Source organism: Dipodomys merriami, unplaced genomic scaffold, assembly GCF_024711535.1.
Source record: "Dipodomys merriami isolate MVZ:Mamm:240054 unplaced genomic scaffold, mDipMer1.0.p SCAF_21, whole genome shotgun sequence".
Taxonomy (NCBI): domain Eukaryota; kingdom Metazoa; phylum Chordata; class Mammalia; order Rodentia; family Heteromyidae; genus Dipodomys; species Dipodomys merriami.
In genome coordinates, this window is record NW_027203493.1 from 19,143,131 (window position 1) to 19,156,883 (window position 13,753).

Consider the following 13,753-nt stretch of genomic DNA (forward strand, 5'->3'; position numbering starts at 1 on the left):
ATTGTTTCTAACACATTTATAAGATAATTTCTTTGTTGCTTTGTATGTCCCTCCCCAACTGTATAACCCCAGCTTTCACTGTATTTGATGTTGGTATAATTTGTGGAGGGGAAGGGGAAAAACAACTCGTTTAAATAGGGATACAGGTGGACCCATTGCAACAATGAGAAGTACAAGTCGTTATGTCGAAAACGAACTTTACAACTTTGGTGGGGGGGGGCGGGAAGGATTGCGTGGGGGGGCGACGGGAGGATGGGAAGGGATGGGAAGGGGAAACAAAGGAGGAGGCTACAATGCTTGATAAGAAATGTACTCATTATCTTGCCCATGTAATTGTAACCCTTCTGTACAGTATTTTCACAATAAAAAATAAATAATAATTTAAAAAAAAGACTCCACATAGAGCTCCCCTATGACCCAGCAATCCCACTTTTGGGCATTTACCCAAATGATCACAAACAAGACAATACTAAAGCTACCAGAACAACTATGTTTATTGCAGCATTTTTTACCAGAGCTAAGATATGGAACCAACCCAGATGCCCTCAGTAGATGAATGGATCAAAAAAACGTGGTATATATGCACAGTGGAATTCTATGCGTCCATCAGAAAGAATGACATTGCCCCATCTGTTAGGAAATGGAAAGACTTGGAAAAAATTGTATTAAGTGAAGTAAGCCAAGAGAAATATAGGTCTTTGGAGAAATATAGATCCTATGGTTTTCCCTTATTTGCAATAACTAGTATATGTCTGAAGCAAACAGAAACTGTCAGACACGTTGATGTTAGGCAAAATGAACCCCAAGATAAGGATTTAAATGCTTTTTTCTTTCTTGCGATTGTTTCCAACATTTTTATAAGATGATTTCTTTGTTGCTCTGTATGTACCTCCCCAGGGTATAAGCCCTGCTTTCATTGTATTTGATGTTGATATAATTGGTGGAGGGGAAGGGAAAAAACAAACTGTTTAAATAAGGTTACAGGTGGACCCATTACAACAATGAGATGTACAAGATGTTATGTTGAAAAGCGAACTTTACAACTTTGGTGGGGTAGGAGGTGGGGGATGTGGGGGGTGATGGCAGGGGGGCAGTGGGAGATGGGAAGGGGAAACAAAGGAGGAGGCAACAATGCTTGATAAGAAATGTACTCACTATCTTGCCCATGTAATTGTAACCCCTCTGTATGGTATTTTTACAATAATAAAAAAATTCTTTGGTTTCTGTATAAGAAAAAGAGACATTTTGACAGGCAACACTAGTATGAAGTGACAGCAGGTACAAATCCTTGGCAACTGTCATTATTCTGCTGTTGAATTCACATCCAAACTATGTGATAACTTAGACCTATGTATTTGTTATTGAGTCATGGACTGTCATGTAGCCACACTTCTTATCTATAAATAGAATTTTTAGCCATATACAGATCTTTACCACAGAAATGAAAACTTATCAAGGATGCTTTGTGTTTCAAAAAAAAAAAAAAAGCAGAGCTGGGAGAATTAAAATTCCATGTCTGGGCTGGAATGTAGCTCAGTGGCAAAGTGCTTACTTAGCAAATGCAATGTCCTGGGTTTGATTGCTAGTACCAAAAAAGAAAAAACAAAAAAATTCCATGTCATTGTCTGCTTACACTAAAATTTCTAGCGAAATGTTTTTGACTTTATAGAAATTTCAAGGATAAAAAATAACCATTTGGCTTGCCTTTTATCCTATTATGAAATTAATTAATGCTAATCATGAAATTACAGACAAGGCCAACGTAATCAATTATGTTATTATTAATTATATTTAATTAGTTATAGAAAATATCCAGTGTCCATGACATTTAATCTAGTTTTCTCTATGCAGGTAGAAGAAAGCAGTAGAAATAACAGAAAACTCACCTGAAAGTGATTTTTGAAAACAAAAGGCCTTTATTATCTCACTTAGAAGCTTCAGAGATAGAGCAATTATAGGTTTGAATCTTAGTGAATCAGTAGTGCTATCAAGGAGACTGGTTCTTTGTATCTTTCCCTCTGCTAGCTTCCCTCAGAATGTTGACTAGGTCCCTTCTAGATCTTTGGCTTAACTCCACTTGCTTGCAAGATGATTCATCACATGTTCACTCAACAGTGTTCAAAAGAAGGTGGCTGATTTCCTTCCTTTCCTTCATTCTCCCTCCCTTCTTTCCTCCTGTCCTCCCTTTTCCTTCTCTCCCTTCTTGTTTCTTCCTCCTTGTTTTTCCTCCTCTGTTCTTCCCTCCCTCCCTCACCTTCTTATTAGATTTTTCATGTCTCATTGGCTAAAGTTGGATAAGAAGGAGATTATTTAATCAGCCATCACTAAACTTAGATCTTTGAGTATTTGCTACTACAGTCTGATCAAGATGAGTTTCCATACATAATAAAGTTTTTATCTAGAAAAATTGGGGCAATGATTATTAATGATCAGTGCCTGGTATAACTTTTGGCTTCAGCTTTATTATAGTTTATTTCTTAATTTTTTGACAGTGGCATTTTTGTGACACATTATTTTGTATGAAATCATAGTTTACTGATGAATAAATAATTATATATAAATATATACATAAATATAATCACTTATATAAATATTAATATAAATAATAATAGAAGTGATTTATATCACTTGAAGTGATATGTATATATATATATATATTTATTTACAGATTAGGTTCCTTTGGAAATGTAAAACACATAAAACAAAATAACAGTGTTTTAAAAAAAGAACCTTACTTATGTAACTGTAACCCCCCTGTTCATCACCTTAATACATTTTTAAAACAGAAAATGAAAAACAAAAAATATTATCTTTGCCAAGTGGGATATGAATCATTTGAAACAAAGCATACCAGTAGGCATAAGCATGCATCCCTTTGTACATTGATTCTGATAGGATCTAGGGGAATGATTTAGAAGAAGGAGTCTCTTTCTTTGGTACTTGGGAGTCACTCCATCATTGAGTTTTATCTCCACCTCTTGTTTTTTGTTTTGTGGTGTGTGTGTGTGTGTGTGTGTGTGTGTGTGTGTGTGTGTGTGTGTGTGTGTATGTGTGTGTGTGTGTGTGTTTGCCACAGACTGTAAGTTCACTATGTAGGGAGGGTACATGACAATTATATAACATGTGATCCTCCTTTTCGGCTGAGATGGTCACATCTGGCTGTGCTCAGCTGGTAATGTCTTTCTCCGCTCCTAACCCTTACATTTCTACAGTAACCAGATCTTTTCCCTTGGCAGTTAATTACAATTAGTAATTGTAAATTTATTAATGTTTGTGCCTGTTAGAACATTTCTCCCTTCCATTAGAGAATTATTGTTATAACGGAAGGAGTTCTAGAAAATATGCGTCTTGAATTTAGGTTAACATTTTTTAAATACTTATGATCTCATGGGAACATGCTGTACTATTTGAGTCCCAACCTTTTTGCTTTTTAGTTATGAGGTCTGCTTTTGCCTGGATTGTCCTTGAATTGCAATTTTGTTGATCTCTAATTCCCAAATAGCTGGCATTGCAGATGTGAGCCACTGTAGTGGGCCCTAAACACTTACTTTTGATGAAGTAGTGTTATATAAATTAGCAGAAAGGCACATAGATAAGAGCTGTAGAGGATAATACATTGCCAATATAATGGAGAGATTTATAGGAGATCACTGAACAGCACCAGTTGGTAGAAATCCTTAAGTGTGAAACCGAAAGATATGACATTGTTAGATTTTTTTCAAAATGCTATAATAAGCCATTAAGTTTCCACTAATACAGTCCACCTTTTTCAATTGAAAGATAGATTTCATGGTGAAGAATATTATCAAATGTAAATAGACTGAACTCTCTAAAGACAAAAGCTGCTCATGTTGCATATACACACACCTATAGATAAACACACTTGTGCATGCACATATATGTGTGTTTAGGGGTGGAGTATTCACTTTAATATATATGAAAGACTTCAGATTTCAAAGATCTGTGTGTGTGTGTGTGTGTGTGTGTGTGTGTGTGTGTGTGTGTGTGTGTGCGCGCGCGCGCGCGCGCTCGCCAGTCCTAGAACTTTAACTCAGGGCTTGAGCACTTTCACTGAGCTTCTTTACTCAAGACTAGCGCTCTACTACTTGCACCACAGCTCCTCTTTTGGGTTTTTTAATTTTCTATTTTTTTGGTGGTTAATTGGATAAAAGAGTCTCACAGACTTTCCTGCCAGGGCTCATTTGGAACCTTGATGCTCAGATCTCAGCCTCCTGAGTAGCTGGGGATTATAGTCATGAGCTACTGGATCCTGGCTCAAAGACTCCTTTTTTAAAAGGAGAAAGAGATCTTTGAAAGAAAAAATGGGGGAAAGTAAACAAAAAAGAAAATTATAAAGACTGTATTCTACAGTGATGAACATACATCTACATATGAGAACTATATTGGGTAGAGAGCACTACTAGTTCACTGATCCTAATGTTGCCATAACTTCTTTGCCTCTCGCCTCCACTCATGGTCCCCATATTCCAAATGCCACTTTCTTCCTAGTAGTACCTATTCATCTGCACTCATTTGAATAGGAGCCTTCATTCTCTAACCAAAGAAAAATAAGGAAGCTTAACTGTGATGAATCCGCTAGAAAGAGTGTTAAGAAGAAATTGTAAAGCTAATTAATCAAAGTTTCAATCATATCGCTGACACTTTTCTGTTGTATGGGCCCTTGGCAAATTATTTAAGTCCTGGCTTCACTCAGCTGTAAAAGGGGAATACCATGGCTGTTATAAGTATAAAATGATAAATATATATAAAGTGTTTATAGTAATTGGCTATTAGTATTGGAAATTAATTGGAAGGTGGCTCAGTGGTAGAGTGCTTGCCTTGCATGCATGAGGTCCTGGGTTTGATTCCTCAGCACCACATAAACAGAAAAACCCAGAAGTGGTGCTGTGATTCAAGTGATAGAGCACTAGCCGTGAGCTGAAGAGCTGAGAGACAGTGCCCAGGCCCAGAGTTCAGGCCCCATGACCAATGAAAAAAAATTGAAAATTAATCAAATGAAGATTATGATATACTATTTATTCATTGTCTGGCCCGTGGATGCACAGTTCCTATGACTGAACAGATAAGAACCCCAAACTGATGTACTCCTCAAGGAAGGGCCACAGCTGGAGGAGCTCAGGATTTAGGCAACTTTGTCTTGGGTGGGGTTGGAGCAACACCTCTTCTCACCACCACTGCACTATTCTGGCATCCCATAACCCTGGAATATTTGCAACTGATGGCTATTCAGTAAAGCAGTGAGGGAAAAGAACAAAGGTCTAACAGCTGTGACCCCACAGCCAATTTTAGTAGAGACTTAAAATAGCTTTAAGTACCTGTACTATACCATCATGGGAATTCTCAAAAATAAATTGGGAGGGTTTTGAAGGGAGAAATAAAGTCTTGTGTTATGATGATAAGTTACCATACTGGCCATTGCTTTAAATAAATTCCTTGCTGGTAAGATTGACATCCAGGAAGACAGTCCCTCCCTCCCTCCCTCCCTCATTCCTTCCCTCCCTCCCTTCCTTCCTTCCTTCCTTCCTGGTTGGTCATAGGACCTGAACTCTGGGCCTGGGCACTGCCCTCAGCTCTTCAGCTCAAGTCTAGCACTCTACCACTTGAGCCATAGCACCACTTCCGGCTTTTTTCTGCTTATGTGGTGCTGAGGAATCGAACCCAGTACCTCATGCATGCAAGGCAAGCATTCTACCACTGAGCCACCTTCCCAGCCCTGACAGTCTTATCTTTTTATCTACATTCTTTTGGTTCAGCATTGACAACAGCTATCTGAGACAGGTGGTCCATTTTTGTCACATGAGAATTTGTTCTCTGAGTGACTGTTTTGGGACAAGAATGGTTCATGAGATCTGTGAATCTTTCCTCTGGCTATTTGCTGCTCCTGATCCAAGTTGAAGAGCTTAATTTCTGGTGCTGTTGCTATGGAAATACTGCCACCAACTATTTTCCAAGTACTATGGAAAAGATGACAGGACAGCTGCTCCAACCATCACTCATCACTGGTGGGGAAATAGTTTGCATGCTTCTTAAGGGTAGGGCACAACTCTCTCCAACTTTTGTGTTTTTTAGAGAGAGAACATTTAACAAAGAGAACCTAATAATTAAAATTACATACATTGTCTCAAGCATTCCACTGATTTCCTTCTTTTTTCTAAGTGCAGTAATGAATATTAGTGGATTTTATTTAAGATTAAGCTTGGGTTCATACTCTCACCCTGTCAATTTATTAGACCTCTCTCACCTTTAATGTCTTAAGTCTGTAAAATGGGGATAAATATACTACCCATCTCCCAGGGACATTGTAAGCCTTAAGTAAAACACTGGGTAAGTGTGTACTATTTTGTCTAACACTTGTCCTACACCTAGTTATGATGGAGTTGTTGTGAATAAGTGATTGTAATCGATTCATTGGTTCTTCCCTGTGTTGGTTCTTTCAGGGAGTTAATGTCATCCCAGGCAAAAGCAATTATTAAAACTACTGATAATAGTTTACGGCCTCCATTTGTCCCCAGTAGACTTTTGCATTCAGTGGGAGGATCAGACAGGTCAGGACATCAGATTGCTGTACACATCAAACAGCAACAGATCACAGCTATGAGGAAATATCAAACCCAGATAGCTACATATCAAACAGTAAAAACAATTCTCGTTTCATATCAGCATCCAAGAGAAACAGGCATGTCAGGGCTCTGGTGGGTCAACTGAGGTAATCAAAGCTTCTCTCTGTTCTTTCTGACTGATTGCTGAAGGTCTTTCCTTTGAGCAGAATTTATAGAGATTCAGTTGACTACCTCAGACATTAAAATATAACCTACCTCTTGGATTTTGTTTATTTTTCTTTCTTTGAGAGCACCAGAGTAGAATGTTGCTAATTACACTGTGGAAAATATGAGATGCACTTCAAACTGAATAATCAAAAACTCTTGAGAAGTATTTGAAGCAGAATCAGGTTGGAAACAGGAAATAATCTTGCTGACAGGTTATTTCTTTCTAGAAAGAAATGTATACTTTTGATATTTAACCAATATTTTGAAACAGAGTTGAACTGAAACAAGCTTATTATAAAACTATTTTGTACATGTTTTCATATTGAGATTATTGTAATAAACTATTCAAAATTCACAGGCAGAAAAAAGTTGCTGAAAACCAAAGTCAAACTAAGAAACTGAAATTTACATTACTTTTAGGTGCTTGAATAAGTGAATATATTGTATACATTTGCCTGAAGTTTTTTAAACTTTAGAATGCCAATTTTGCTTCTTATAGAACTATAATGTAATATGGTTAGAGAATTCTGGTCAAGAGGTTGTTAGTCAATGTGCTGTGTACTTATTCTAAGAAAATGGTAAAGATAAACCCTGGTTTTGTTTAAAAATACAACTTAGAAATCTCAACTCTGACTGCCCCAAATAGATTGAAATGAAGATGATACAACTAAATTTAGAGTCAAGTTTTAGTTATAATAACTTACTTAAATTTCTTCAATTATCTTTTAGGTCAAAGAACTTTTATAAGCATGAAAACTTGGCATTTTCTATTTCATGATATTAAAACCATATTATTATAATTTTTGCTGTCAGAACATGACTATGTCTATTCTCTATCCATCTGTCTCCTATCAGCATCTAAGTTTTCATAAGTGTTATTGTTATTTCATAAGTGTAATGATAAAAGTGAGTTATTCTGGGATATGAACAATGTTGATAAGTATTTGTATGCGTTTGGATATTTAAGTAATGAGAATCTCATTCTTTAAAGGTTTGCTAAGGAATACTCATATCTGTAGGACAGTCTTTAGGGTCTATATTTGAAAAAGAAATTTGAAAAATAAACAATATCGTCATTAATGTGTACCAATTTTCATGTACTTTTTTCTTTTTCAGAGTTTCAGAAAATTCCCTAACATTTCATTCAGCTCAGAACTGGCAAAGATTGTCTAAAAGATACAAACTTCAACCAAGAGTGATTAAAGTAACAGCTTACAAAAATGGATCTAGAACAGTCTTTGCCAAAGTTACTGCACCAACCATCTCCTTGGTAACTAATATTCCGAGTGTTCAGAGCTGTATTTTCTCACTCTCTTTAGAATATAGAATAATGAGAAAAATGGCATTTATTGTGTTAATTTTTTTAGAAATTTAAATCTGTAAGTTGTTGCTATATGTAAATCTCATGGATGTTTCATTCCTTTCCTTTTAAGAATCAGTATAAAAATAGTGTAGTTTGCAACTAGTTGATTATATAACTCATATGACATTGCTTTTATAGTGTTATTAGAAATGACACATGGTTTCAAAATTAAAATTAGAAATTCTTATTGCTGTGATTTACCTTTTATTTCCATGTTTTCAGCTGCTAGAAAATACAGTATATTAATTGAGTTACTAAACTTGACAAGCGATACAATTGAGCTTCTATTTTGATTATTAGAACCTTATATCCTGTGGAAATGTTTTACTTTGCTGTAAATCACTTTGTCTTACCTCTTACTTCTTCTAGTTGCTGGAGGAGTGCACGGACAAGCTAAATCTGAATACGGCCGCAAGGCGAGTGTTCTTGGCAGATGGCAAGGAGGCCCTCAAACCTGAAGATGTACCCCAAGAAGCTGATGTTTATGTTTCAACAGGAGAGCCTTTTATAGATCCACACAGAAAAATTAAAGGTGAAAAAGGAATGAAAAAAAAACCCTACCCTCACACAAAGTACATTGCTTAAGGGACACAATTTTAAAATGATTTTCATCCTGTCTCTTTTGCATGGTTTAACAAAACTAATGTTTACGCATTTACAGCTCAGTAAGAGGATAATGTGCTTAATGAAAGAAAAATCCACTGACAGCCACGTTTATTGCCCTTCATTAGCATTGGTGCTTAATTTAATATAGATCTGAATAGACATTAGGGAGCCTGCAGGAGGTTAAATGGTGAAACTGTAATAAATTAAATCAGAGATTATTGAATTTACTGTTTAGTTTCTGTGACACTCAACAGATAAAATTCATTAGCCTTATTTTCCCAGAAAACAGTTCAAAGTTTTGAGTATAATCTATTTATTTCTACTTGTGTTTTTTTTCAGATCCATTAATATAATTAAGAAAATGTGGCCAGTAATGAACTTATAAATCTTGTATAGATGTAGTTTGCCTAAGAATATTTTTCATAAGGTAAATGTTATGGCTTGATTTTAATTCCTTCATCAAAATATTACATAGATTTACATATCTACATATACATACCTGTATATAATGTTTATTTTATATCTATGTCATGTTTTTTAAAGCCTATTGTTATTTGAGGATTTTCTAAAATTAAAAAAACCATCTTTCTTTGGTGGAAAAGAATACATTTTAAGAGAGAAATAAAAATACCAGCATCTAAGGATAAGCACATTGTACTCAGAGTTTGCTATCAAGTGCTATATATGATAATTGGATTTAAATAGCATAGGGATTAGAACATGGCCATAAAAATTGAGTGTGTTTAACTGCTGTAATTCTCTGTGCTTTCTAGACCTTATTAGACATAATTTTTTTCCGTAACTCCTATAAAGCTGGTGCATCAAAGGCAAGTCTAGGCAATAATTGCATAAATAAAAAAAAAGTAATTCTGAGATTCATTACAGATGAGGTGATGAAAATTCCTCTTGTATGAAGATTATTATATAAAATGATGCTGAAATTTCCATCTCTTTCATAATACTTTATCATCAAAAAATAAGTAATATCTTGAATTCACTAGAAAGTTCAAAATAATTTGGTCCTTGTAAAGAAACTTGTTGCTACAATGCTCATTAAAAATTCCCTATATCATAGAATAGACCCATGCATGTTCAGATCTGGCTTTAAAATTAAAAGCATGTTATGTTATGTTGAATTCTTAGAAACACTTGTTATATAAAATTATGAATCTCAGTGAGAAAATACATTTCTATAACTAAAAAATTAAGATTTATATGATTGCTTTATTAAGATCTTGATTAGTTAATAAGAAATACTTATTTTATGAGTAATGATATTATGGAAGATATATCAATATAATGTACATATCCATACACACATACATGTATTATTTATATTCAAGCTACAAGAAGAAAATTTCCTAGACATGTAGGCATAAAATAATAATGTCATACACTTGACTAAGTTCAGTAGGTAATTTTTAAATGTACAAACTAATTTCCTCCTACTTTTTATTTTTTCTTTTATCCTTTTTTTCAAGCCAAGTCTACAACAACAACAAAAAAACTTCTCTGCTTTGTCTGCATATCTTTGGCTGTGTTTCACTGTGACATGCACTGCTGTTCTTTTAGCACCAAAATGTTGGCACACATTCCTGAAAATTTCACACCATCTCTTGCTGGATCAGCAAGCTTAACCCACCAAAATCTGGTGTTGTGCAATGGTTTTTGACTGATAATCAATCTTTATGCTGCTCGACAGTTGTTGCTGGGACACGGAGTAGAGCAGGTGGCAGATGTGTCTGTCTTTTGAGAAAAGAAATTGTAGGTGAGCTTGGACACAGACTAGCATAACCCAAGTCCATTAAAAAGACTTAGTGTAAGTATAATTGGAAAAAAGCCCCTCATCTTAGTTATGTTCTTAGATAAGTCTGAGCATTGCTATTTGATTTGTTTTGGCATGTTAAGTTTATATGTGCAAATATGTATGTGTACATACACACATATATTTAACTCATTGTGGATGAACTGGCCATGTGTTACCCACATAGTCACAGAGTTTTTCAAATCATCTAAATCAGATTGATGCCTACCCTTTTAACATACGTTTTATAGTTTTATCAATAATTTGGCAATTTGATCACAATTTTTTAAAAATTCATAACTTTGAAAATAGTTGATAAATGTAGGGTGAAGAGTCATTAAAAGTTAGAAAATTGAACATGCTAAAAGCAGTTGGCAAGATTTGGTATTACTGGTATTTCTAAATGAGCATGAGTATTTTATATGCAATGAACCCAAATACGTTAGAGTCAGTACTATGTTTTTATTTTTAATTTACTGATTTTATTCATACAACAATTTTATTAGGACTTACTATGCCTAATAGATCCAATCAGACAGACAAAGGAGGAGGGGATTATAGCCTAGATTTTTTTACATCTCTGATTCAAATTCAGTTTATTTCAATGTAAAAAATTTAAACAATACAAAGTTTGATTAATTATTCTGTTACTTGCCCTGGCATAGGGATAGACATCTTGTCCTTTAAACCACTTGAGTTGGGTAAACAAGTTTAAAATTATGTCAAAACTGAAAATACTATTCAACAATGTGATCAGATGGATCTACCATTGCCAAAAAATTTCATTTCTGATACAAGAAAGCCAAAGAAATCAATAAATTCTTTGGCATTTACGTTTTTATACTGTGTTGGTCTCTTTATGCTTTGGAAAATCAATATGCATAGTGAAGTTTTTCTAATGCTGGAAAGTAATGTTAGACTACTCACTAAGATAGAAAAAAACTATAGAACATCTTTGATTTTTTAAAAACTATTTTACTGTTCCTTTTGAGCATCACTGTTGACAACCAGTAGCATTGCATTTAATAGAAAGCCAGAGAGCTATTCATCACATACCTCCAAACACAAAGCTTTCATTTAGAGGTCAAGTCAAGGTCAAAACTGACATGAAGCATTCCCTGTGGAAATACAATATTAGAAAAATCCTTACATTTTAAAGTTGAATGCCTAATCAGAAAGATTAATCATGGATGGGAAAATTTTTAAAAAAGCATTTTATGTAATGACTACTGATGAAAATGTCTTATTAGGCCTTATAAATTCTAGCATTAAAAGATTCTGACATTTATTAATGATTATGCTAGAATTGTGGGGATGTAGTTAATGAATTGTTTCAAAAGGCATTTAAAAACTTTACATATTCATGGCAGTGAGGTTTAGGTTCTGTTCACTGTTTACTAAAGCTTTTGCTTAATGATAATACAGAGAGAATTCTTGGATCAGCTCCATATGGTTTATGGGAGTTCAGTTTCTTTATAACAGCTAGGATCTATAGTCAGGGCAAACACATCCTCATGATTACTTTAATGTCTCAAAGAACATGGGGGAGAAAACTGCTTATGTCTAATACATTAGGTTCAAATTTCTAGTTTATGTAGCTCTGATTTACCTTTAAAATTACTTTCATATTGGTACTCTCTGTACATCTTGTTCCATTTGGCTACCAGAGTTTTCATTTACACTAATTCATTTTAGTCTTGAGGTTTGTTAACTAAAAGTTAAATTGAATTTTATGAATAAGATTTTACATCTTAGTGTTCTTGGTTTTGAAGATGTAGTCTCAAAAAAAAATCCATGAAGGAAGTCCTTGATACTACACCTAAGATCTAAATTTAAACCTAGATATTTCTCTTAACTCCACATGAACTTACAAAATGAAATAATTTGCTGTGACAGGTTGTGATTGACAAGATTATGTGTGAGCATGTTTAAAATAGGCCATCTTTTCATGTAGAAGGAAATGTCAGTGAAATGATGGATTCTCATCATTTTAATTATTGATGATTTGGAAATATTTCAATTCCACGACACACAGGACACATTCTAAATAGCAGCATAACACTTTTTCTCATATATGCATCAATAATGAAATGTTCTGTCATATTTTATTTTTCAAAAAATGCATTAGTTTAATGAACCTGGACTCAGATATTCTATTGTTTCATTGTATCTCACATGCGTTTGTTGATTTTTTAATGGTTGTGTTAAAAGCTTAAGTTTCAATAAATGACTCACTACTCACATTGTGCCACACCTCATATTCTGGTTGTTCTTAAGACAGATGTGATACTCCTGTGCCAGTTGCTGCTTTATCCTGCTAAAGCTAATGCTGGACTGTGGGGTGCCCACCTATAGACAACCATGACTTAATTGAAGTAGCCCCAGGACTCAGGGTTGGCTTTCCCATTTCCTTATTTTATTTAAATAGTGTGTGTGTGTTAAGTGAGATTATTACTTCACTTTTCTCTCCCAATTATCTGTATGTACTCAAAAGCAGAGAAATAGCATTATAGAGAGAAAGAGAAGATTCTTGTATTTCTGTAACTAAGGGTAAAACTAAAGGCATATATTTTATGTATTTCCAATTCCAAAAATTTTAAGCCTTTGATAAATGTGCATCTAATGATAATTACTAAAGATTTTCCCATAGCCAGAGGGAAAATGTAGAGAAGGTAGGCATATTGCTGGTAACATCTCCTTACACTGTCAAATATATAAAATCATTGAGAAACACAATTTTTTTTAACATACTCATTAAATGTTGAAATATATACATACACAGATGCTGCACTTAATACATCTTTATTGATTCCTACAAACCTGTCACTATCTTGATAACTTAAATTTCTGAATAGTTTCTGTATGATCATATACCTACCTATGCACTTTGTGTGTGTATGTGAGCCAATACTGGGGTTTGAACCCAGATCCTTGTTCATTAGCTCTGTTTGCTTGTTCACAGCTAGTGTTCCACCACTTGAGCCATATCACCAGTCCTCCATTTTGCCCTTAGATATGAAGTCTCAAAGACTTTTCTACCTGGACTACCTTAGAACTATGATCCTCCGGTCCCTTTCTAAATGGAAAACAGAACGTTATAATCTTAACTAAGATTCCAGATTAATGAGAACCCTGTTTGGTCTACTCTCTCAGAGTAGCTGTCTAGGTTCAGGAAAGCAGCAAGGACAATTT

At 34.6% G+C, this 13,753-nt stretch overlaps 1 protein-coding gene across 1 annotated transcript in view; it reads left to right on the forward strand.

The window, feature by feature from the left end:
• The first annotated feature begins 6,465 nt into the window (after window positions 1-6,465).
• The window catches only part of Dcdc1 (doublecortin domain containing 1), a 323,039-nt gene continuing 315,751 nt past the window's right edge, over window positions 6,466-13,753 (forward strand). Inside the window, 4 exon segments of the mRNA XM_070032669.1 lie at window positions 6,466-6,571; window positions 6,574-6,727; window positions 7,905-8,058; window positions 8,521-8,683. Of these exon segments, the coding sequence (XP_069888770.1) occupies window positions 6,466-6,571; window positions 6,574-6,727; window positions 7,905-8,058; window positions 8,521-8,683 (577 nt within the window).